This window comes from Varanus komodoensis, unplaced genomic scaffold, assembly GCF_004798865.1.
Source record: "Varanus komodoensis strain SLA01 unplaced genomic scaffold, ASM479886v1 scaffold10, whole genome shotgun sequence".
NCBI classification, from domain to species: domain Eukaryota; kingdom Metazoa; phylum Chordata; class Lepidosauria; order Squamata; family Varanidae; genus Varanus; species Varanus komodoensis.
In genome coordinates, this window is record NW_025335269.1 from 3875629 (window position 1) to 3900566 (window position 24938).

General features: G+C 40.6%; 1 protein-coding gene across 3 annotated transcripts in view; it reads left to right on the top strand.

Annotated features, from left to right (window-relative positions):
* NR4A3 (nuclear receptor subfamily 4 group A member 3) overlaps positions 1 to 24938 on the top strand; it is an 85401-nt gene that overhangs the window by 36583 nt on the left and 23880 nt on the right. The window contains exon 9 of one of the 3 annotated variants that reach the window (XM_044453108.1): positions 21818 to 21895. The exons of 1 other annotated variant lie outside the window; for it this stretch is intronic. In XM_044453108.1, the coding sequence (XP_044309043.1) occupies positions 21818 to 21880 (63 nt within the window). In that variant the 3' untranslated portion in view covers positions 21881 to 21895. Of the gene's footprint in view, positions 1 to 4847; positions 7668 to 21817; positions 21896 to 24938 lie in introns of those variants that run through there. One more of the 3 variants, XM_044453098.1, reaches the window with a different exon arrangement.

The following is a 24938-nucleotide window of genomic DNA, read 5'->3' on the forward strand; positions in this document are numbered from 1 at the left end:
ATAAGATATGTTGGATCCAACTAATAATCCATCTAGTCCAGCACTCCATTCACAAGGTGGTAAACCAGTTGCTCAATGGATACCTCAAGCAAGATGGGTACAAGAGCTGCACCTGCCCAAGCTCCTCAGCAACTAGTGTATGCTGGCATACCACCTCTGATAACAGGGGTAACACATTAAGATAGCAATCATAGCCTTCTCTGTGAAATTGTCCAATCTTCTTTTCAAGTCATCCAAATTGATGGACATCACTACTTCTTGTGGCAGTGAATTCTGTATTTTAACTATGCGCTGTGTGGGAAAGTACTTCCTTTTATCAGTCCCAAATCTTCCAGCAATCAGCTTCATGGCATGGCCAGGCATTCTAGTAGAGTGAGCGAGAGAGAGTGAGAAAAAGGTCTCCCTCTCCACTTTCTTTTAAACATGTCTCTCATGTCTATCCTTACTTGCCTTTTTTCTAAATTAAACAATTCCAGTTGTTGTAATTGTTCCAACTCCTTGATCATTTTAATTACACTTCTTTGCATTTTTTCCAACTGTACAATATCCTTTGTTTAAATGCATCAACAAGAACTGTACCCAATATTCTAAGAATGGTCATAACAAAGAATTGTATAAAGGAAATACCATCCTAGTGGTTTTATCATCATTCTTTTTTTTTAAAGTATGCCTAACATTAAATTTATCATTTTCACAGCAGCTATGTATTGGGCTGATATTTTTAATCAAGCTGTCCACCACAACACCAAGATCACTTTTTTGATCAGTCACAGATCCCACCAGCCTATACTTGGTTGGGATTTCTTTGCCTGAATGTGTATTAGTTTATGCTTCCTTACACTGAATGGCATTTATCATTTTGATGCCCATTTTCCCAACTTGGAGAGAACCCCTTGGAGCTCCTTACAATCACTTTTGGTTTTAGTGATCTTAAATAGTTTGGTGTCATCAGCAAAGTTGGCCATTGCTTACTCCTGATTCCAGATCATTTACGAATCTTCTCAGCTCAGCATACTGAGAAGTCTGGCATAGAGGCTAATAGCACATTCCTATGACTATATAAGTTTTAGACCGTGATATTGTCACCAACAGTGCTTCCACTGAGAGGTTTGTGCATTTTAAGTCTGATTAACTTATGCCCTTATATGTACAAAGGAATATCTCTCCGGTACAGTGGTACCTCGGCTCACAAACGCCTTGGTTCACGAACAAATCAGGTCAAGAACAAAAATTTCATTAAAATTTTGACTTGGGTCACGAACTCCGCATTGGGTGGCGACCAAGATCGCAGCCATCTCCCCACCCCACCCCCAAGTGGGGAGATGGCCACGATTGCGGTTGCTTTCATGCAGAGAAGGAGTGCATGATCACAGCCACGCTCCTGCAGGAAAGACAGGCACAATCTCAGCCATTCCCCCCCGCCCAACCAGCACAATCGTGGCCATCTCCCCACCCCCAGCGTGCACCATTTGCGCCCGTCTCTCCCTCCCCCAGCACACCTTGTTCGCATCCATCTCTCAGTCCCCCAGCACGCCGTTTGCGCCTGTCTCTTCCTCCCCCAGTGCGCCTGCAATCACGCCCGTCTCTCCCCCCAACCCCACAGCGTGCTGGGATGACGAGCGCCTGCAGGGATGACAAGCACAATCTCAGTCGTGCTGGGGTGGCAGGGAGATGGCCGCGCTTGTGCTCGGGGTCGTGGGGAAGATGGCCGCGATCTTTGTTGTTGTCACTTTGCTTCACATTCTTTGGATTTAAAAAATGGTTACAGAATGGATTAACCTTATTTACATTGAACCTTATAGGGAAATTTAACTTGGCTCATGACCAGTTTGGAACAGATTAAGTTCGTGAGCCAAGGTACCACTGTATTTCCTTCCCTGTTCTTCCTATACAATTGATATCCAACAATGACTGCATCCCACTGGTTCTCTCCATTCCACCAGATTTCTGTAATACTCACTGTATCTTGCCTCTCCTTCAATACCAAGCACCCCAACTCTCCTGTTTCAGCTCTCAGGCTTCAGGCATTTGCATAGAAACACCAAAACATGGCGTCCCCTCCAGATTTTCAGAATTTATGTTTTGGTACTTAGACCTCTCCAAGTGGTTATCATGTCTTGCCATAAGCTTGTGGCTTATTCGCTCCCCTCCTACATTTGGGGAATGAGGAACCTTTTCTACTTCATCCCCTAAGGATGGTTTAACCCAAACCTGATGCTTCCCAGGTTCTGTCAGCTTAAAACGTTAAGCTTTTGAAAATACTTGCCAGATAAAGGAAAACTCTGCAAAACATTAACAATTTGAGGTATTTTATTCATTTTAAGTGTATTCATACTACCCCATAGACAACTTTATAGATGCCCCTTTGCCAAATGTCCCTTCAGTCCTCATTAATCAACTTACTCAACTTGAAATTAATCATTTGTGTTATGTCTCCATTCCCAGACATCTAAATTGTCAATTAGATAACACAATACAGGATGTATTATCTCAAACAAACATAAGTTCTAACTTTGACCAGTTAATACACTCTTTTTGGCATCAGGTTAAAACCTTATTATTTATTCGTTATTTTTTAAAAATAGTATTTTTATCATTTACAATCTCTTTTATTCATTTGGTTTTGATTGGATTTGCTTCTGGTTCTGATAATTTTATTGTATTGTTCTATTGATTGTTTTATGGTTTTGTTTTTAAAAATGTAAGCCATTCTGAGATGCGACAGTGAATGTGTTAAATAAATAAATAAATAAATAGGATAACCAGATATATGTCCAAATTAATGAATCATCAGCATCAAAGTTAGAACAATTGAATGAAATTCCAAAATGCAGGCAGTCCCCAGATTACAAGTGAGTTCCTTTCCTGAGAAAATGAAAATTTGTCTTTAAGTTGATTCTCGTAGTTGACTCTTCACATTCAGGGGTGTGCAGCACAGGACTCACATGAAAATCTCCACTTTCCCTTCCTCTCTCTCTGTGGTGATGATGATTTTCCACAGTATTTTTTTAAATAATAGGTTTTATGGCAGTTCATTTGTAAGTATGGTTTTTGGTAGCTTGGGTGTTCATAACTCAGGGACTGCCTGTAAAGTATAGAGGATCAACAGCATAAAGAACATTCATATTATAACACGTTCTGCACACATTCATAAACATTAAGATTTTGTCAGATAGCATACTCCAAAGGTTTCAAAGTTAGAAATGGGAAAAGAGTACATTCCTGCCAGTCACCTCTCTCAGATCATGATGATCATGATCATCATCTCTGATAAGAGTTTATTGGTCCTAACTCTGAGTCTAGGAGTTTCATTTTTCTGAAATTCTGGAGGAAAAATTAAAATTCTCAATGTGACAAAGATGAATTTCCAATAATATTTATCAAAGGCCTTCTTGGAATCCAGAAAGACAATGGCAGGTCTGTCAGTTCTATCATTATTTAATGCAGTCAGAACCACAACCAGTCTATGATTATCAGCCCACTGCCTAATTTTAATGAATTCCACCTGAACCAGCTGGACTAACTTAGCTGTAGTCTATCAGCCAAAATTGTAGCTAATATTTTAATATCAATATAAATCAATGAAATAGGTCAATAATCAGCACAGAGGTTATGACCTCTATCTAGTTTAGGAATTACTGATAAAGTTTGGGAATGGGAATGAGAAAGCTGGAAAGGTGATGGCAGCTTCCCAGCACTGGACTCCGTAGCACATGAACTTTCCCTTCCCTGTTAGCATGTCTCAAGCCATAGCACTGGAGGGTTTCCTGTCCTGGACATTCCAAATATTCCAGCCCATGTGCCACAATGATAGGATGTAGTATCATAAACTAATTAAGCTAAGCATACTAGAAAGCATAAGCTCATTACTAGGCCTAATAAGGTGCACCTTTCTCAGAACAGGACAGCTGTGTGCCCATCCTTTGATCATCTCCCTCAGGGCCAGAAAACAACTACTAAATTTATAACTCTAAGCAAGGTAACTAGAGTGCAGCACTTCACTCATGCTAAGCAGGCCTATACTTTCAGAGGCAGATACCCAGGCCTGGCTTTTTACAGCACAAGTCCAATTTCAGCAAGTTTGGGCACTTGTTGAGAACCCATACACCAGGCAGGGCCCACTGACAAGAGTCCCAAGGTGTTGCTCTTCTTCTTCAGGCCTGTAATCTGCTTCTTTATCTGCTTCCCACTCTGGCCCAGACAATAGGGATAATGAGGAGGAGGCCCACTGGATGCCATCACTGCCTACCTACTTGCTGGCTCTCTGTTTGTCAAGCAAGCAAGTGGAAAGAGGGTGAGCAGCTGGGACAATGATGAGAATGGTGGGAAAGCAGGCTTATTGAAGGATGGGTCCAATGGAGTGTGCTTTGCTATAAGCCCTGAGGAACTGGCACTGGTGAGGCAATGGGAGTGTCTACATTTTAGCTGAGGTCTCTATCACAATGAAACACTTTTGTACGACTCCGGTTTGAACAGGGTTTTGGTGGATGGGTTCCTTATGTATTAAGACTGATTTGTAATGTGTGACACAACCATCTCAGTGAGATCTGAAGAAACTCAAATTTCCCAGAGGCAGAAACAGCACCCATTTAAGATGGCTAGCAGCAACAGTTCACATGAGATGCATGTAAACATATGCCAATGAGAATGCAACCAAAGTAGCTGGCAAATAGGATAGAAATCCTTTCTTAAGAGTGAGGATCCATTTCTGGATGCATTGTGTAAAGAAGAGAAGTGAAGTGGAGGCTAAATTTATCTGTTAATTTATTCACAAATGAATTATTCAGCCAGTTTGGCTAACTCCCATGCTGAGATTGCTTACAGCTTCCTCTCTGTTTCTAACACAGTCTGTCAGCTATAATGCATGGATGAACCACCAGGACACTTCTCCCCACTGCACCCTGATAAATACCATGGGACAGATCCTCAGCAGTAGCAGATTGATACAGCTTTCAGTGATCTAGCAACTACAACACACTGAATAAACATGATATTTCAATTATCAGAATTATTCTGTAGGTAAGGTAGGATTGCCATAAGTAGTGTTTTAATCTGTACAGATAAGATTGTTCAACATTCAGCAGCATGCCGAATTCTCCATTCTGTATGATGACATGACAGGAATGCTCACCTCCTTTAATGCAACGGTTTGACAACTATACAGCACTTTCAGTATTTGAACAGGTGGTGAACACTCCACTCTTTAAACAAACCCTTATTTGGATATCTAGCCCACTTTCAGTGAAGCCTATGTACAATTGCTAGAAAGCTGTATTTTCAAATATATGTATTCCCTGTGCATTCACTGGCATGGGTGTGTGTCTGTGTGTGTATTTTCTCTCTTTCTCTCTCCCTTTCTCCTCTGTCTTTCTGTATGTTGTTGAATTTGAAATAAAAATGAATTTCAAAAATTTTGCACATTCCATAGAAGTGAAAAGTGTTTCAAAATACTTTAAAAAAAAATACAGCTAACTATTCTCAAATGTAATCAAATTATTTTAACAGTGACTTTCAGTCTGGAATAAACCAGGAAAATGCTAGCACAAGCATCAGTATAGTGTAAATGCATGGCATTTTCACCTAGTACATATATATTTTGCCATGCTTTCCTATTTCCTAGCATCAGGTATATAAACAAAGTATACAGTAGCCAAGAAATTATCAGAAATGGGCCAACAGCATAGGAGTGAGACTTTCTAATTTAAAATGATTTTTAAATGACTGAAAATAAAAGAGATATGTTTCTGTTTTCATTAACCACCTAGCTTTCATGAGTACATGCTCTCTGTTGACCAGTGCACGTATTTCATGCAAAGGTAGAACCCAGTCATATGGTTAACTATTTTCAGGGTGAGGATACAGTTCCATGGCAAGTAAATGTTGGAATACTTTACAGAACCTAGAACACTGTGCACATAAAAGTGAGGATTTTGGTGAAGAGGCATTTAGAATAATAGCAGCTCTGCACAAACAACAATCACCTAACAGTGACCTGAGCTGAGGATGCAAGTACAAAACTGAACCTCATCTCTACTGCTGTGACACATGGCTCAGTTACTCATCACCACTCCTCTGCAATTAGGTTTAATTGTGCACTAATTAAACAGTCCTCCCTTTCTCAGTAGACTAGAGCAGCATTCCCTATTTTAAAAAAAAGAGTACATAGCTTTCAGTCAGGACAGTCCTGTTCCCAACAAGCCCTCCACTTGGGGGTACACTGCCATAATGCATCAGTGAATGCAAGGGTAAGCCAGTCAGTTCTGCTAGGGAACATTAGGCTTTTGCTCTACCTATTGCCGCTGCAGGCCAAGCACTCCTGAGTAATTTCTCTTTGTAGAACAAGTGTTGGGTACATGAAGTGGAACAGCCACTGCAACTCCATGCTCTAGACAAGGGAGAATTCTCTTGGATTCTCATCATCTCTCTTATTTACTTATTAAGATTTCCATAACTGTTTCATTACTCATAGTGGCTAATGATCACCTCAGTCAGAGGAATTATCCGTTGCAGCCTATGAAGGGTTGGTTGGACAGTGTGCTAATGGAGCCCAAGGCAAACACAATAATGCTCCACTGTGTAGATTTACTGACACTAATTCCATCTCACTTATTAGCATGGGTAGCTTTCACTTCATTTTACTATGGTGGCTCATCAACTTCTCCTTCTCTTCGCCCTTCCTCACAGACAAGGCTCCTTTCAAGCAGCATTTGTTCTTCTTAGCAAAGAGAGAGGCAGCATTTCCAGCCACGAGTTGCTGGAAATGCAAACACACTTCTGAGGTTCCCAGTGTTCTTGTGAACCTTTGCACCCTGCCCTCGAGGGCTGGCCTGGTGCACACCTGGAGACTCACACTAGCGCTTGCCAGTGCAGGCAACAGTGAAGCTAGGAGGTGACTCTGATACAATTAAGTGGCTCCTGGGCAGAGGACTACTTCTGTAAGGCTCTCCATTATTCAGAATGGTGGCTGAGCCAAGGGAAGTGGCAGTTTGGCCCTGGAGCAGGGAATAGGCCTCAGCTGAGCTCCTGACCTTTTCAGGCCCGCTGTTTGCTGGTAGCTATCCACAATCCTCCAGCTCCATCCTGACCCCCACCTACTAACCAGCTGGCTATCTAAGAAAGCTGTTAGGCCAGGTAATCTTGGGGAGTAGTACACCTCAGAAGGAGATGCCTGCTCTCCAGATTGCCTCAAAAGATTTGGGATCTTTTGCTGGAGTTTAATGCATGTGGCCAGAGAAAATAAGCCCTGGTTTTGCATTCACACAAACACAACATTTAGAAAGGAAAAGAAAGTTTATTCATAAGAAAAATATAGAGCAGGCACAACTCAATGTTTAAGCTTTTTGAGCTTTTAACTCAATGTTGCCTAGTGTCAGAATCCCGGTATTTCAATTCATGAGGAGGAAATAAAACTCGGCTTTGTGGGAAAGATCAAGCGTTCTTTTGCTTTATTGTTGCTTTATTGTTTAGCCCAAGTTCCCGCGATAAAACTCACGACAATGCATTACCTTGCAGGAAGAGGTAAACTCACTGCAAAGTTTCAACACAACTACAGGGTATTTTATACCCTCCTGGTCACGTACACAGGTACAGAGCAATTGATGACAGAATGCAGACATTACAATAAGATTCTGAGGTCATCACATACAGAACAGATAAAGGAAGATCAGCCAATCATACAGTGACAATAAGATTACAATATTTCTAATTGCCGTTTATTGACATTTCAGTTGAGTAACTTCCAGACACTTGAACCCATCTCCTGGTCTGCTTAGACATGTAAATTCAGGCAACTGAGAAACTATTCATGAACTCATAAGCTCATCTAGACTCAGACCCTAAGTAATGCATCCACATCATTCTGATTGGCCAGGGCACATGGAGCGCTCTGGGCTAGCAAAATAGATACTTCCTGGTAAACTGAATTCCTACAAGGATTATTTAGCCATTGTGAAGGTATATTTGACTGAATGGGCCTGTCTACTCTGGCTTACAGCTAAAGGTGAGAGAAAGGAGTGGGGAGGAATGCCATTTTAAACAGTGACTTAGCTTGGAAAGCTGGTGCTTTTGAGAAGGAGTGCAGGATTGATTTTATAACGTAGAAGCAACATTTTTCTGCCAGGATTTATCCAAATTTTCCCAAAACTAGATGGCAAATATTCCTGTTGCATCCCAATCTTACTCTGTATTTCTAAAGCAATAAAGAATGTCCTGCCTGGCTGAGAGAGAGAGAGAAGGGAGGGGGGTCCACTACCTGTCCTGCAGGGTAGAGTCTCAACAACAGTCTTATGTGCAGGCAGGAAGGGTGCAAAGCTTCCACAGACTGGGGAAGTGGGGTAGGCCTGTGTTTAGGGCATGCCTCCCTCTTTTGGCTATGTTCAGAGCATGTCTTTGGTTGCGGTCAGGGCTTGTGTGTTCACAGTTTTGTGCCCAGAGCTTGTGTCCAGAGGTTGAGTGACTCTTTTCTAAGTCCCTGATTCTTAAACTATTTATCTCTGTAAATATGTCTATGGGAAGATGAGTTTCCCAGATTTATGCTAGTTGTTTCTTGAAGTCCTTAACTATTGTTTCTCTGAGTAAGAGGTGAGTTGTTTGTGTTTGCTAGGATGAGGAAATTTCTAGGCATTTCAGGACAATCATTCTCCTTGCAGGTTATTTTGCCTAGTTTCTTTAAGAGGAAAATGCTGACCTTTTCTCCACAAGAATTCCTGCATTCATCCTTCTCTTACAGTGGCTACCCCAGGATACTAGCCTGCTCAACATGGCCCATGGCCTGAAAGCTCATCCTGGCTTAAGAGCTTAGGGTTATGGTGCTAATATTAATATCTATATGTGTTACAGAGCCATGCCATGCCCTCCCACTCTCATGAACTCAGCATACCCTCATAGCTAGTATGGTTTTCAAATACAAAGATGATCAAGGTAGTTAACCAAAGTACAGATCTTCCACTTCAATTGGAAATGTGGGGGCACTGTCAAGTGTGAACTGGTACATTTCGCCCAATTAAGCAAGACAAGGATGCGAGATACAAAACTGTTTTATTCTTGGGAATAAGGTTCAAACACAGCCAAATAGTAATCTACCCAGAAAGCATGGTAGAGTCCCCTTTAATACCTCTGCTGACCAGGCAGTGATGGCAACTGCCTCTTGGGTTGAAATGCCTGCCGCAAGCACTGATTGATACATCTAAATACAGGTGGTTTCCTCACTGTCTTGGGAAACTGGATTACCTGGGGTTTGGGCTGGGAGCTCTCGAGAGGGATTCCTCCTAATTCCTGACCACATAGAGGCTCCAGTTACACTGATAACACTCTGGGATATGGCCAGCCTGCCCAGGATTAATACCAGCCAGCCAGCCAGCCAGCCGGGTATGTCCTACACAATTTGCAGTCAATTGCACAGCCTGTCTTGTGGCTTCAGGGAATTTTCACGCTGAGTTTCCTATCATGACTAACCTGAGGGCTATTGATATGCATTAATGGAAATTCTAAAGACTCTGTACTGAAAAAGTTAATTGTCATAAACCTTAATTGAAATTAGTTGCTAATTTGTGTCACATAGTTTTTATTTAGTAGCCAAATGATACAATTGTGAGGACTGTCTAGAGCTGTTTTCCAGTTGCTGTGCTGTTCCTAGTGATAATTTCTTTTCTTGTCTTTCTTGTCTTGTTGTTTCTGAGTAGAAGTTCAGTTTCTGTCTGGATTCTCTACTGCCCTGATTTGCAGCCTCAAAGGTGTGGCCTTGCATTGTCTTTTCACCTAATCCACACCATTTTTTTTATCTGAACCTGCTTTTGCCCTCTATTCATTCTTATTCTGCAGCAAAGTATTTGATTTCCAGAGTTTATTCATTTGTTGTTTTAAGTTGTGTTATCAATAAAGTTCTTAACCCTAACCTTAGCACTTTGCATAAGGTAAATTGAATTGATACAAAATATGTGTATAGTTGATTAGCAAATGAAGGGTGAATCAATTTTTCTATCTCTGGTATTTGTTATATTTGCATTGTTGTCGCAGTGCTGCATTCTTCAAGCTCCAGTTTATAAGTGTGCCATTGTCTAGGTTGTCCTGTTTTCTTGGGATTAAACCTGCTTGCAAAGAAGCAGCTCTGAAACATCCAGTAAGCTGGTCGATCAGGGGAATCTTTGGACTAAATACAAAGAGTTTTCTAATGCTTTCTTGGATTCAAAGAGACCGATGGACACACTGCTGAAAATGTAGGAACCATGCTGGATCAGACCAAGGATCCATCTCATCTAGTGATATGTGAAGAATCCAGTGTGGGAGTAAGAATCCATCAGATTTCCATGGCTTGGTTCCCTGGACTCTGTCACACTTTCCCTCTGTCCTGGTACATCTCTGCCTCAGCTTTTGAGCAGGCATCCTCCAGGAAATGAGTCTGAGAGAGTCCACAAGGCTGTCTTGCATGCATGCCACCTGTGTGCCTGCTTTGTAAGCACAGCTTTGTTTTCATACATGTAACCAGTGGGCTTTTTGTACTTTGCATATTTTGAGCAAAGAAGGGGTCTGTGAGCTTTCCCAAACATTTGTGGACTCTCTCTCAATTCGGCTCATTTTCTGACCTGAGCTGAATGTGAGAAAGAAATCTGCAAAAAAGGATGGATTTCACCAGGATCTTTGCATCCCTAACCTCATCATTCAGCATTCTATGCACACATTGGCCAACAAGTAGCCTGTTAGAATCCCAAAGAGGACATGAGTGCAATTGTTCCTTTTCCAACAGAATTGCATTTGACATTAAATTGACGAATGTGTTCTGTATAATTGTTGTTCCAATTAAATAATTTTTGTTCAGTTTAAATCCTTGATAGTTGTTTATTTCAAGTCGACCCAACAGGCGGAGTGTCTACAGAGTATGATGGCTAGTGAAGCCCATTCAGGGTAGTCTACTCAATACCTTTCAAAATCTTTGTACGGTTGATTGGTATTTATTTGATGTTAGTTACCTGCTGTACATTCTCACTGAAAGTGGAATATAAATTTAGTAAGCAAACAAATAAATTGTGCTAAGAAATTTTGGGGGCAGGAATTCAAAATTGTCTCTTAAATAATGCAAGACTCTGAGTCATGTAAGGAAACTGACTAGCATAGAATGCCTTTATCAAAAAAAGTATCACTCATATTCCTTAGCTTTCTAGACTACTACAGTAGGAGGAAGGCAAAGTGGTATTCACTATGAGCAGCAAATTGTGTGTGCGCGCTAGCTCTTTCCTTTACATGCAAAAAATGTGAATACTGTACACAGGGCATGCCTACATATGTTGGGGGGAGGGAAGATTCATTTCAAAGCCACAGGAATTCATTTCAATGAAAGAAATGAAAAGGAAAGCTATTGTAAGTGGGAGAACCCATGCGGACATCAGCTCCCATTTTCAGAACACAATGTCAGATTGAGCTGAAATAATTAAAAGATAGACACATAATCATTGTATATTTAGATGTCCAGATAAAACAAACCTGTTACAAACTAAGCGAGTTCAAGTGTTCTTTATTCCTTATATGATTATGTAAACCATTAGAGCGAGAGAGAGTGTGTGTGTGTGTGGAGCTTTCATTCAATATTTTCAATATCCCTTTGCTAAGAAAAGCACTTCTTCATTTGATGAAGTTACTTTAGATTTGATCTTGTATTGCAGTAGGGTGCTTTTATTTCCAGTTTTGCTATTTGCACTTTGATAGATTTTGAAAGTAAGTAAGAATGAAAATGTGAAAGCTATGGAACATCATTCAAGAACCTTAAGAAAACTTTCATTTATTATACATATAGTGGCTATAGAAACTTCAACATTTTAATGCAAAACTGCTCTTTGACCACTTGCTGTAGGGTAGAAGTCAATTATTCAGAGTCACAGGAGATTTTTTAAAATCATCTTTCCCAAGTTTGATTATTTCTAAGAAGATTATCAGGAATTTCTCTGAACTCTTGAACATCAAGTGTAATTGGACAAAAGGAAAACCATGATGGAATCCATTGCAATGGAGTATGAAATAAAATATAATGAAGAAAAATAGCAGTGTGAATATTCTACTACATGCATCTGTTTATCATAAATATGGAATCATTATGCCATTCAAAAGCTTTGTGCCTCCTCAGTTGCAATAGACATCTTAGAACGGTGGAATAGACTACCACTGAAATATACTAGTTTACCAGATATGATTCATGCAAAACTGAACACTCTGTATTCCCCCTAGAGTTGTTGGCAAGCTGGTAAAATGTGAGCTAGACAATGCTACTATTAGGTGGACTTTTAGCTGGTTGATAAAGTCTGCTAGGGGTCTGCACTGAATGTGACCAATCCCAGGAGGATTGAGCAGAGGCATTATGATGCCTGGGGCTGGGCCTATGCACTGCTGGACTGAAGCTATTTCTCAGGGGCTCAGATCTATTCCACAAAGTTCTAAGTGTTCATTGGTACAAATGGGAGAAGGTTTTCTCCAGCTTAATTGCCAAGCAGGTTGTAGTTTTCAAGAGGCAATGCAGTGGGAGAGCGAAGCATGACTCCCTCATGCTAAAACACTCCCAAACATTCCACAACATCCCTGTAAGGCAATCAAGTACATTAAAAGTTTCCCTTTGGTTTGGGAGGATCTGGATGCAAATTAGCTGAATTAATTTTGCTTATTAGCATGCAAAATTCATAGGCAACTTTTCTCTCCTTTAAATAAATCCTAGGAGTTCTTTCTCAATTTGCATATGCAGATTTTGAAGAAGTTTGATTTAAGTCACAGTGGATCATGTTGTCCAAGTTTAGACTCCACACCACACCACGGTGACTTAATTTGACCCTACAACAAGCCATAGATCGGGGTTCCCAACCTGTGGCCCCCAAGTTCTTTCTCTGTGACCCTTTTACCTGCTTGTTTACTACTATCACCCTCAAGGCATTTTCCCTCAGACCCACATTGTTTTTCGTGCTGCAAGGGGCATCATCTACTGCTGCTTTTCCTGTCCCTTGCTTACAAAAAACACAGAGCAATGCTGTTTCTTCTGGTCTCCACTGTTCCTTCTGTCAGTCCCTTGTTATCCATACCAGCATTTTGGTTATATTGGCTGCTTTGCTAGCCAGCAGAGCTCAGGTTCTCATACCACCCAACTTTTTCACAGCCCCCCTCCCCCAAACATTACCATGCTGAAGACTTATATATGTATGAAAGGAAGATAAAGCAGCTGGGGTTGACAACAGGAGATGTCTGGCCTGCTTTTGCAAAAAAGGCAGGAAAAGGAGACTAAAAGGCCTGGTATTTTTGCAAAAGGATACAAAGTGTTTTGCGTACTGAACATTTCTACAGGCTGCACCCATCAAGGCTCTTCTGGGTGCCTCCCAGGCTGAGGTTGCTGCTTCTGGCAAAAGCATTATTCCTTCCTTGACAAGAGCTGGTTGCTCTGACTTTTTGACTTGCTTGCTTTAGTCTCTCCTCCCCCACCCACTCCAGCTAGAAGTCTTCTTGTGCATCTGTGGTTGCGGGAGATGGTGAGTGCCCCTTGGGTTGAGGGGGAAAGGAATACTCTCTTAGCAGGGAAGTTTATGAGATTCCGCTTTCAACATCTTCCTCCGGCCAAGTTCCCTTCCCCCTGGCTGCCATTTTGCTTCTCATGATTGAGGTTGGGCTGACAGGCAGTGATGTGTATGTGCACCATGCATATAAGTTGAAGCCAACTTAATGGAATATCCTCTGCCCTAGGTGGGAGGCTGCCTTTTCATTCAATCTTTCTCTCTACCCACCCTTTCTTGGCAGACCCCCAATTTTTAATGTATTAGCATGTGTAGATGTAAACCTCAAGGCAGTGTGTTTATTAAGAAATAAAATCTCATAGAATTCAGTGTGCTTAGGATGGCAACTCTGCCATCTGGTATGTTAGCTTGATAATCCATTAAAATACTTGTATATTCCTAAACTGTGCATATGGCCCAATATTCCCGAGAACTGTCCAGACAAGGGTCTCTTCTCCTCTTTGCCATGATCAAAATGAAAATCCCCAGCTAACATCAGCCAGAGTGGTGTGGATCTGATGGGAAAGGGAACATTTAGACTCCTTAAACTATTCTTCTCATATTTTTATTTGTTCAAGGATAGTATTGAAATTCTGCATGCTACTCTGCTAAAAATTCTGTAAGACAATGTCTGCAAAAGAGAGTGCTCTTTCAAAAAAACACAAAATTGAAGATGAGCTGTGTCTTTAATGACAAATGGATTACTGAATACTTTTATTTTAAACAAGGATAAAGCAGTTTGCCTGTTACGTCTTGAAACTGTCTCAATATTAAAGGAGTACAATGTTAAAAGGAATTTTGAATCCTGTCACAAGAGTTACTCAATATATCAAGGAGAGATGCGAATGAGCAAAATAAATTCTCTTTTAAAAAATCAGTGTTTCTGCAGCAAAATAGTTTTCGAAAGCATGTTGAGGAGAGGCTGTCAACTGTGAGAGCCAGCTAAATGTATTATTGAAAGTGGTGGGCCATTCACTGATGGTGAACTTGTTAAGAAGTGCATGGTAAGTAATGGAGGAAACTTGGTCCAATAAGGTATCTTGTGTTAGTTGCGTCAGCTTATCTGGAATCACCAGGTGTGTTGAAGAACAAGGGGAAGAGTGACATATGTCACTGATTGACATATGGCATCAAGGCAAAAGGTTTTGATGTTTTTTCTTTGGCATTAGATGAAAGCAATGACTTTACAGTCACTGCTCAATATTTATCAGGGGGATAGATTCCAGCTTCAGAATTACAGAAGAATTGTGTGCACTGCAGAGTTTCAAAGGCACTTCAAGTGCAGAAAACATCTATTGAAGGTGTGTGAATCAGTAGAAAATCATGGTCTGAGTTAGGATAAATGGAAAAGCATCACAACTGATGGTGCAAGAAATACAGTGGGAAGTAAAACTGCTATGGTTGTGTGACAGAAGGAAAATTACTGTTACTAAGCAGAAGAATGATGGACTACTAAAGACCAGAGCAAAAGACTCTTATAAGGCCAAGGGCCATGTAGAACCATGTAAAGAGAGTTGCAGAGCCGGCTGGAGCCGGGGGTCAGACTAGATGGCCCAGGAGACCCCTTCTGACTCGCTCTGTTTCTATGTTTTTACGTAAATAGGAAGTAGAAGAAAATAGGCAGGTTTAAATTGGCTACTGATGTAAACAAAAGTGAGCTAATAGTATATGATACAGCTGAATTTGAACACAAGGGAAATGGTATAAGAGTTCTTCTTACATCAAAGTTCTGAAGAACACAAGAGGGGTAGAGAGCATTGGTTAAACTGTTACTCTTGCGGAAGATAGTAGGTACTTGATCGTCTTTTACAGCTGGCCATACTGTGGAAGGGACAAGGAGATAATGAGCTTGGAAGAAAGTTTGTTCTTCCTATCTCATCCTCCCAGAAGTTTTACGAGATAAGTGGTCACTAAGCAAGACTGTTGCAAGGTCAAGGCGACCTATTGAACTCTTAGTAAGTAGTGTGCACACTTAATAGGTATATGAATAAGAACTGACACACCTCTCATAGGTAATGGGCTTATTAGCATGAACATGGGATGTATGAGCGTGAGGGGGAACATATCAAGGAGTAGTATGATGTAGGGGGATGGAGAAGATTGTGACCTCTTAGTAACCCAGCCAATGGGAGAAAAGAGGCAGGGTCTGCGAGCTGGGAAAAGGGAATAAAAGGCAATGTATTTTGTCAAAACGGTGCGCCACCTGTGTGGTATGTGCCTGCTCTTGCAAGAACATATTAAACTATTACTGCTTGTTACTTTGCCTCCTGTATCGTCACTGCTTGGAATTTGATTCTTGCAACTGTTAGGAATGAAATCAATGAAGAGATATTGAAATTAAATGGTAACTTCCCATGCAATTTCACTGCATTATCCATCAGCAAGTCTTGTGTAGTAAGATTCTTCAATGCAACGTGTGATGCATATTGTTGCATCCAGCATGAATTATATCAGGCATCATGACCTTACTCATTGTCAGTTTCAAAATTTTCTATCAGAGATAGATGCAGAATATGGAGATGTATTGTATCATGCAAAAGTTAGTTATCTTGGCAGAGGCAAAGTCCTCAAATGTTTTTTCCAGTCTTCATCATGAAGTTGATGTCTTTCTCAAGGAGAAAGGAAAAGGTCAAAAACTACTTTTTGATCCTCAATGGATTTTTTGATTTGGCTTTCTTAACTGATATCACAGAACATCTAAACATATTAAATTTAAGGTTGCAGGGAAAAGGAAAGCTTGTGTGGGACATGTATTCTGAACTGAAAGCTTTTGAAGCAAAACTAAACATTTCTGTGAAGCAAGTTAGTGAAAGTAACTTTTCAAACTTTTCATGCTGCTATGAATTAAAATGGGTCCTCAAACTTTTTCGACAGGGGCCCAGTTGAAAGGAGGCAGTGGTGGGTTCGGGCCGGTGAAGCGGCAGTAGCAGCATGCGTGCGGCAAAGCAGCAGATTGCTTGCTCGGAGAGCTCCCAGCAAGTCCAAAACAATCTCCAAGCATGCAAGTCACTGCCTCACTGCCTGCACGGCAAGGCAGGCAGCTGTGGCAGTGTGCACGGGGAGTCCACAACCTCTGAGGCGGGCCGGACAAATGGGCATGGTGGGCCGGATCTGGCCCATGGGCCATAGTTTGAAGACCCATGAACTAAAATGTGAGAAGGATGGGAATTTACAATTTGATTTTGAAAGACACATCAAAGCACCAAGCCCATTGCAGGTGGAATTCCAGAACAGATCCACTGATTACCATAAGCATGGAAAGGGGAAAAAAAAGAATGTTTCAGAATCCATTTGAAGTAGCACCAGAAGATGCAAGTTTTTTTTTTCAAATGGAACTAATTGATTTGCAAACTAGTGATCATCTCAGAGCCATTTACAAAGAAAATACTTCGTTAGATTTCTGTTTATCAACCTAAAGAAATTTGCTGCAGGCATGTTCACAGTCTTTGGCACCACATACATCTGTGAACAAACTTCTTCCAAGAGGAAAATTGTGAAATCCAAGTGTAGGACAAGACTTACATGGCATTTTAAGGGTGTCCGTAACAAACCTTGACTTGGACATTAATGCTTTGGCTAACAGAAAACAGCCACAAAATTCACACTGATTAGGTAAAGATGTAAAATTGTAAAATATTGTTCCAAAATGGATTGCATTCAAGTCAACATTTCTTCACTGACCACTGCGTGTTTACTTTTGATCTACTGTAGGTTAATAATTTGTTACATTTTGATTTAAGATGTGACCCTCTTTAGGCATTGGCAATGTGGCCTCCTGTCCCAGAAGATTGGGGGTTACTGCCAAAGATTGTCAGGATAATTTATAAGCCAAACTTAACCATCCTGACAAAATTGTCCTGGAGTCAGAGGACAAAGTAAACCATAAGCTGGGTTTGCACAATCTTCAAGGAAAAGAAGCTACAATGATTGCTTTTCTCTGCCCCCAAATGTTCAACTCATCGACTATGCAATTTACTTAATTACCCTTGTAATGTGCAGATTCTTGTGCAGCCCAGAACTCTACTGTATGCCATTGCTAGATTTATTTTTCTTATATCTTTACTATGTCAAATAAATCTTTGTGAGATTGAAATTTTTTGCACCACTCCCCATTCTATGTAGAGTTGTAATTTTCAAATTCACTAATGCTCCCTAAGTTTCTAGTGCCTTAAATCTTCTCTTCTTGTGATAAGATGTTTAAAAACTCAGATTTTTGCTGAGCTACTCGAGTATTTTAAAATTGATGAGGAGATCTTGACTCCTGTGACATTGAATAGAAGACCAGTAAAGCCTTTATACAGGACCAAATTATTGCTTATGAAGCTTATAAAAACAAAAATTTAAAAATGCAATAAATGTATCTAAGCAAGAAACTGAAATCTCTAATAATCCCATTTGCTGTTTTTCTAACCATACAACCAGCTGCTTATGCTTTCACATTAAGCAGAATTTACCTTAACCTGTATATGACAAGCGTATTGAGAAAATAGTGAATATCCTACTTAGATTTTAGCATATCTTAAAAAGCAAACGCCTAAAAAGTTACTCTGCTATTAAAGATAAGAAAGCTATAGCAACATACTTCTGAAAGATACACATTCTTTTAAAGTTTTATTCCAATACGCTTTTATTCTCATGCTAATCTTCTGTGTTTAGATCTCTCACAGTGGCAGTTTCTCCTGACTTTGCATATTGAGGAAATTGCAAAACCAATTATGAATTTGAACACAGGGAACTTACCTGGCCTAGATGGGTTTCCAGCTGAGTAGCATTAAATGTTTACTGGCCTTACAGTCCCAAGGTTTTATCATCTGTATAATTATATTTTTTAATATCATCACTTAATATTATATTTATCACTAAATGATGAGAGGCAATTCCTAAGCCTGGCAAGGATGAAATTTGTTGTGCTATCAACTTATTTTGTTAACTAAAATTGATATTAAAATAGTAATGTTTAATGTTAACTATTAATTTTGGCTAATAGATTCCTGCATACAAAAAAATCCAATTAATTTTGTCACAGGCCTTTTTGGCATCCAAAAAATGGCAGCCAGGGCTGTTCTATCAGTATTTAAAGATACTGGAGCAACAACTAATTGAGATTATCAGCTCCTTGACTATTTTTTAATAAGTCCACCTGATCTGGTTGTGCTAGCGTTGTAATAACTTGTTGCAATTGCATTGTTAGTCATACTAAGTGAAAATATGCTGAAAATTATTCATTGGTGCTACCTTTTACTTGTATTATTATTAAGCCATATGCAAAACAATGTATTGTCAATATGTTGGTGGGCATATGGGAAGATGGGAATTTATTTCCAAATCTCCTGGGAGCTAGAAATCATAAAAGAATTATAGGGCAAAGAGTACTAAAGACTCGGTAAAATACAGTAGTTCAGTATCCAATATAAACGATGTCCAATTGGTCTTACTGTTGATTTTCCATGACCAGAACAAGGGATAACACATAGAGAAGTCTTTAATTTCTTGATGGTGGCAGGAGATAAGCTGTAAAAAAGTCGTGGAAGTCAGCTACAGCACTTTCAGTAGAATGTGGGCATAATAATGTATGGACTGAAGAGCCAGCCAGCTGAAAAAATAAAAGCATCAAGGCACAACAAGAACACTAATGGCTCTGTGGAAACATGGTACAGTTTAATTACAGATGGCAATAAAAGACAGTGATTGAGGCCTTCTGACATGTATAGTTTGTTTTGAAAAAGTATCAGTTTCTGATATTGATGGGATCCAGGTTTAGTCATACTAAAAGTAGACTAATTCAATCAATAGTACTTAAGTTAGTCATAACTAACTTTAGGTTTAAGTGTTAACCACGCAATCCTATGCGAATGCCCATGGCTCTCTGAACTTGGAAGTTTACAGGCATCCTATGCAGGCAAATAGGAAGGCTAACAAATGTCATCTTTGCACTCTTCCTACTCTGCAAAGCAGCTTAACTGTCAATTCTGGCTCTCTAATATTTTCACTTTGTAGGAGGGAAAGAGGCTGAAGCACCACGAGAATGTGGTATATCCTAGCAGATACAGTCTTTTCCCTTCTGTCCTCCTGGAACAACCCCTAAACCCATTCTCTGTGAATGTCCTTTCAGGCTTGATGACATAAACAGAATAGTTCTTCCAGTGCTGGCCCCCAGTGAAACAAGGGTGTTCCAAGCCTGGAATCCTAGTTCCAAGGTCAGAAATAGAACTCCAAAACATCCTATCCTCCCCTAGACCATAGGGTTGCACTCTGAATAAGTATGATCATACCTGGAGCCAAACATACATACATACATACATGAAGACACCATTTTAAGTGAGCTAAAATTCTTATTTTATTTGATTTTTAAAAGCAAAGAGTTTGATAACATATTTAATATACAGTTAATTTAAATATTGCTGAAAATTTAATGACTCAATCCAGACTTAGATGTGTACAGCTAGATTGGTAGAAGCAAATTTTCCTACATCCTCCTTCTCTCTACAGCAGCCCATCCATTCCCCTGAAAAGCTCTGCAGTGGCTGGTGGGACCCTGCTGAATAGGGTGAACTTGGGTGGGGTGGGGAGGGGATCCCTAAAAACCAAGAAGAGACACCTTCATAGAGTCATAGAATAGCAGAGTTGGAAGGGGCCTACAAGACTATCAAGTCCAACCCCCTGCTCATTGCAGATCTCTAGTTAAAGCATCCCTGACAGATGGTTGTCCAAATGCTTCTTAAATGCTTCCATTGTGGGGGAGTCCACAACCTCCTTAGGTAATTGTTTCCATTGCCATACTGCTCTAACAATCAGGAAGTTTTTCCTGCTGTCCATCCAGAATCTGGCTTCCTATAATTTAAGATTAGTATTCTATGTACTGTACTCACTGATGATTGAGAAGAGTTCCTTGCCACCCCTTCTGTGACAGCTTTTCAAGTACAGTGGTACCTTGGCTCACAAACTTAATGCATTCCAGGACTCTGGTCATGACCCAAATTGGTTGTGAGCCAAGTTAAATTTCCCCATAAGGTTAATGTAAATGTAAGGTTACATTATAAATGTAAATAAGGTTAATACGTTCTGTAGTCATTTTTTAAATCACAAAAATGTGAACCAACGTGACAACAGCAAAGATCGTGGTCATCCCTCCACCCCCCCGCCCCAAGCACAAGCGCGGCCATCTCCCCCCCACACACACAGCACGACCAAGATCTCACCTGTCATCCCTGCAGGCACCTGTCATCCCAGCGCACTGAGGGGTGGGGGGGAGAGATGGGTGTGATTGTGGGTGCACTGGGGGAGGGAGAGATGGGTGCAAACGGTGCACTGGGATTGTAGAGATGGCTGCGATCGCAGTTCCATTCGTGCAGGGAAGGCATGCCTGATCAGAGGCGTGCTTCTACAGGAAAGACAGGTGGAATCTCGGCCATCTCCCCTGTGGCTCTGTTTTGCTGCTTCCGTCTTCCCTGCAGCAGCGCGCCTCTGATCACGCACGCCTTCCCTGCACGAATGAAACTACGATCATGACCATCTCCCCACACGGGGGGTGGGGGGAGATGGCTGCGATTTTGGTCGCCACCCAAAGCGGTGTTCGCGACCCAAGTCAAAATTTTTCAGTAATTTTTGTTCGTGACCCAATTTGTTCATGAACCAAGGTGTTTGTGAGCTAAGGTACCACTGTACTTGAAGAGTGCTATCATATCTCCCCTCAGTCTTCTTAAGAGTTGCCCCACTATCAATGGAAGGCAAAACTAATTAGAAATTTATTTTTTGCATTTACCAATTTGCAGTGGTTAAATGGGACAGGAAAGTGGGGGATGTGGGTTTTCAATTTTTAAGTTGCATTTAACTACCAGAAATCCATCTCAGTTATCAGTTTGGTTACCTCTTCTGCCCAAGAATCAGTCTAAAGTAGGGGTGTTTTCCAGCTCATCACAGGTGCCAATGTGCTTTCTATATTTTTGGAAACTACTTGAGCAAACAAAACTATCAGATAAGGAGTGTGCTCAAGAGAGGTCTGAAGGCTTTTCCAGTAACATAAGTGAGAGATCCTACTGGAATTCATCAGGTCTGTCTTGTTACATGCCTGAATTGAACTCCATGTGATTTCTATTTCTTCCCTGGGAGATAGCACTGTGCTGTTTTGGGTTAAATCCAAACCTTATAAAATCTGTCTTAAACTATTGCTGGAACTTCATCATCTAAGCAGCTTCATTTTATATGTAGCTACTGAGATGTTCTCAGCACTATAGCATTTTAAGAATCGCTGAATCAAAGTGCTCTCTAATATAAGAAATCAATATACTCTGCCTTTTGTACAGGTTGATGACAACTTGAGAACTCCATCAGAAGCTTGTCTACTGCTAACAGTCCAGAAGCTCTAGGAAATTTGTCTGTTGACTCAGTGCATTGTGATTATGAATAGGCTGAGATCAATCATAAATCTGATGTTCATTGAACCATTGTTGTAGGCAAATAAGAGGCACATGTATTATATTAGTCAAGTAAGGGTTGTCATACAAGCTGGAGAAGCTGGTGTTTCTATATTGTGTGTCTGCTCATGGGAAGCAAAGCATGAGGGTTCATTACATTTTAAAATCTTGCTGCTATTTCAAAATAAATAAATAAATAAAGCCACTACGTTAAGAACCTAAGATGGCAAGGACACACTTAGAATCTATTCCTGGAATTAAAATATCTCTTAACAGCTTACAAACTAGAATGCAAACATCTGGAATGAGAATGAGCTATAATAATTCGAATGTCTGTATTTCAAATCTGTAAGTAAATTAATTTGAACATTGGGGATACCCTCTGTAGTCATCTAAATCAATAACGTGCAGTTATTGGAGCTCTCCTTCCACAAGAATGGGACAGTTTGTCATGAGGGAAGCTTTTGCCATTTTCCCTTAAACACTGCAAAGGTTTTCATCTTGTAACTCTCAGAACCACCAAAAAGAAGTCTGCTGTTCTCAGAATGTACATTGAGAACAAATGGGTTTTTTAATCAAGATTTTGATTTTATAATGGTCAGTAAAACCATTCAAGTGAGCTTTGGGTATTAGTGACAGTTTTTTCTCAGACCTGAAGGTGGAACTCTTGTCCATTATTTGGCATTACCACACCTGTTAACATTTTTTGTGGGCTTCGGTGGATTTTCCCCATAAGCCTTGAATATGGAATTCTGGCTTTTGCTTCAATACACAGCAAAGGTGAGATGTAGAGAAAAAGTTAATTGAATGCCTGTCATCAGCAGCACTGAAGGTTTGTTTGTGTCCACTGAAATCCTGCACTGAGCTAGCCTAAAAATGATGCACTAACAAAAATGATAAACCATACAGATCATGGAATAGGAGCCACCTAAAAAACTGAGTACTACCACTTTCATCTGGCTTTACTCAAAGCAACTGAGCAATATCCTTTTCTTTGCCTTTGGTTGACATATACTTCTAATCATTGAAAGTTTAAAGCAAATATATCCACAACTCTGAAACCATTTATTTGTACCTAATGAAACTCAGCTATCATGTTCTCATGTTGGTGTATTTGTTCCTTTACTGATGTTAATATAGTGCATATCCCAAATAGGTCTGGTTTTCAATGAAAATGTTTTGATGTTAAACTGTTTTATATTTTTGTATACTGGAATTTTTGGCTGTTTTATATTTGCATAATAGAATTTTATAGTGTGTTTTACTATATTCATATTTTATTGTACCTTTTTATTTGATTGATGTGAACTGTTCAGAGAACTTTGGCTATGGGATGATGTAAAAATGAAAGAAATAAAGAGGGTAAAGTGGTGACAGTAGGTTAGTACTGTACCTAATACTGTAGGTTAGTGAGCCGCCCCAAGGCTTCGGGTGAGCCGCCCTGAGGCTTTGGCGAATGGGGCGGCATAGAAATTTTATAAATAAATGAATGAATGAATGAATGAATGAATGAATGAATGAATGAATGGGGTCTTGCCTTGGCAACTTTTATGCATGTTGTCTACTCAACTATGTTGCTTTGTTTGACAGCTGAAACTTAACAAGGCCATCAGCAAGCCATAAATGTACATTCTGCACATGTGGAAAATTGACAAAAATAATTTTAAGATTAGGAACAGAGTTGTTCAATTCTCAGAAAGGCCACTTTTTGAACCTTCATAAATCTCCCTAAAACCAATAGTGAACAAAACAGCATAGAAATCAGGCAAGGGTATGGGAGACAAGGGCAGTTCCTGCAGCAAAGAACAATGTGGTTCAAGGACTGACTGGAAGGATGGAATAAACAAGCCACAGTGAGCTCAGTTATCTGTCAAGTATACTGTGGCTTTTTCTGAGAACAACCAGTATTGCATAGGTGATGGGATATGGCCCACTCCTAAGGTAAAAAGAGCCTTTAAAGTTATGGATAAAGATTCTGATTCAGATAAAGAGATGTGGAGGGGCAGAATCTGCAGCTGAAATGCCAAGGCCAATGAACCCACAGCTACATCAGGCAATTGCTAAGAATCAGATGGTTTCAAATTCAATGGAAATGTGTAGCAAGCAAATGGATATGAAGGGGGTGGACCTAACAAGGAAATAGCATCAGGTTAAGAGGGTGGACCAATTGAGAAATGTCAGATGCTCCGAGCAATTAGAGAGGAGAGGTTTGTTCATTTTGGGATCAACTTGTTATCATTAAGTTGCATTTCCTTAATAGCCAGTACAGGTAGTCCCTGGGTTTTGAACATCTGGGTTACAAGCAGCCTGTACCTATGAAGCAGCCTGTTACAAGCAGCCTGTACCTAAGTGCCCCATGATATCCTGGTAGAGAAACTGAGGAGTTTTGGGATACACCAAAGCACTGTCCGGTGGATTAGGGCATGGTTGACTGACTGAAAGCAGAAGGTAACCATTAGTCATCGGGAAGGTGGCCAGTGACAAACGGGGTCCCCCAGGGCTGTTTAATCTTTTCATTAATGACATGGAAGAAGGGGTGAACAGTCTGCTGATCAATTTCACAGGCGACACTAAAACTGGAGCAGTGGCCACAACTGAGGAGCAGGTACTCCAGATCCAGAAGGATCTGGACAGACTATGGAAGTGGGCAGGAGACAACAGGATGGCGTTCAATGTGGATAAGTGCAAGGTCTTGCACTTGGGGCATAGGAATAGCTGTCATAAGTACAGGTTAGGTGATAAGTGGCCGGAGAGCAGCACTTGTGAAAGGGTCCTGGGGGTGCTGGTTGACTGCAGGCTAAACATGAGTCAGCAGTGTGATGCGGTGGTCAAGAGGGCGAACGCCACCCTTGGTTGCATAGTCAGAAGTGTGGCTTCTAGATCGAGAGAGGTATTACTACCACTCTATACGACTCTGGTGCGCCCACAACTGGAGTATTGTGCTCAGTTTTGGGCCCCTCATTATAGTAAGGATATAGCCAAGGTTGGTGGCCGGGTTGCAGGGGATGGG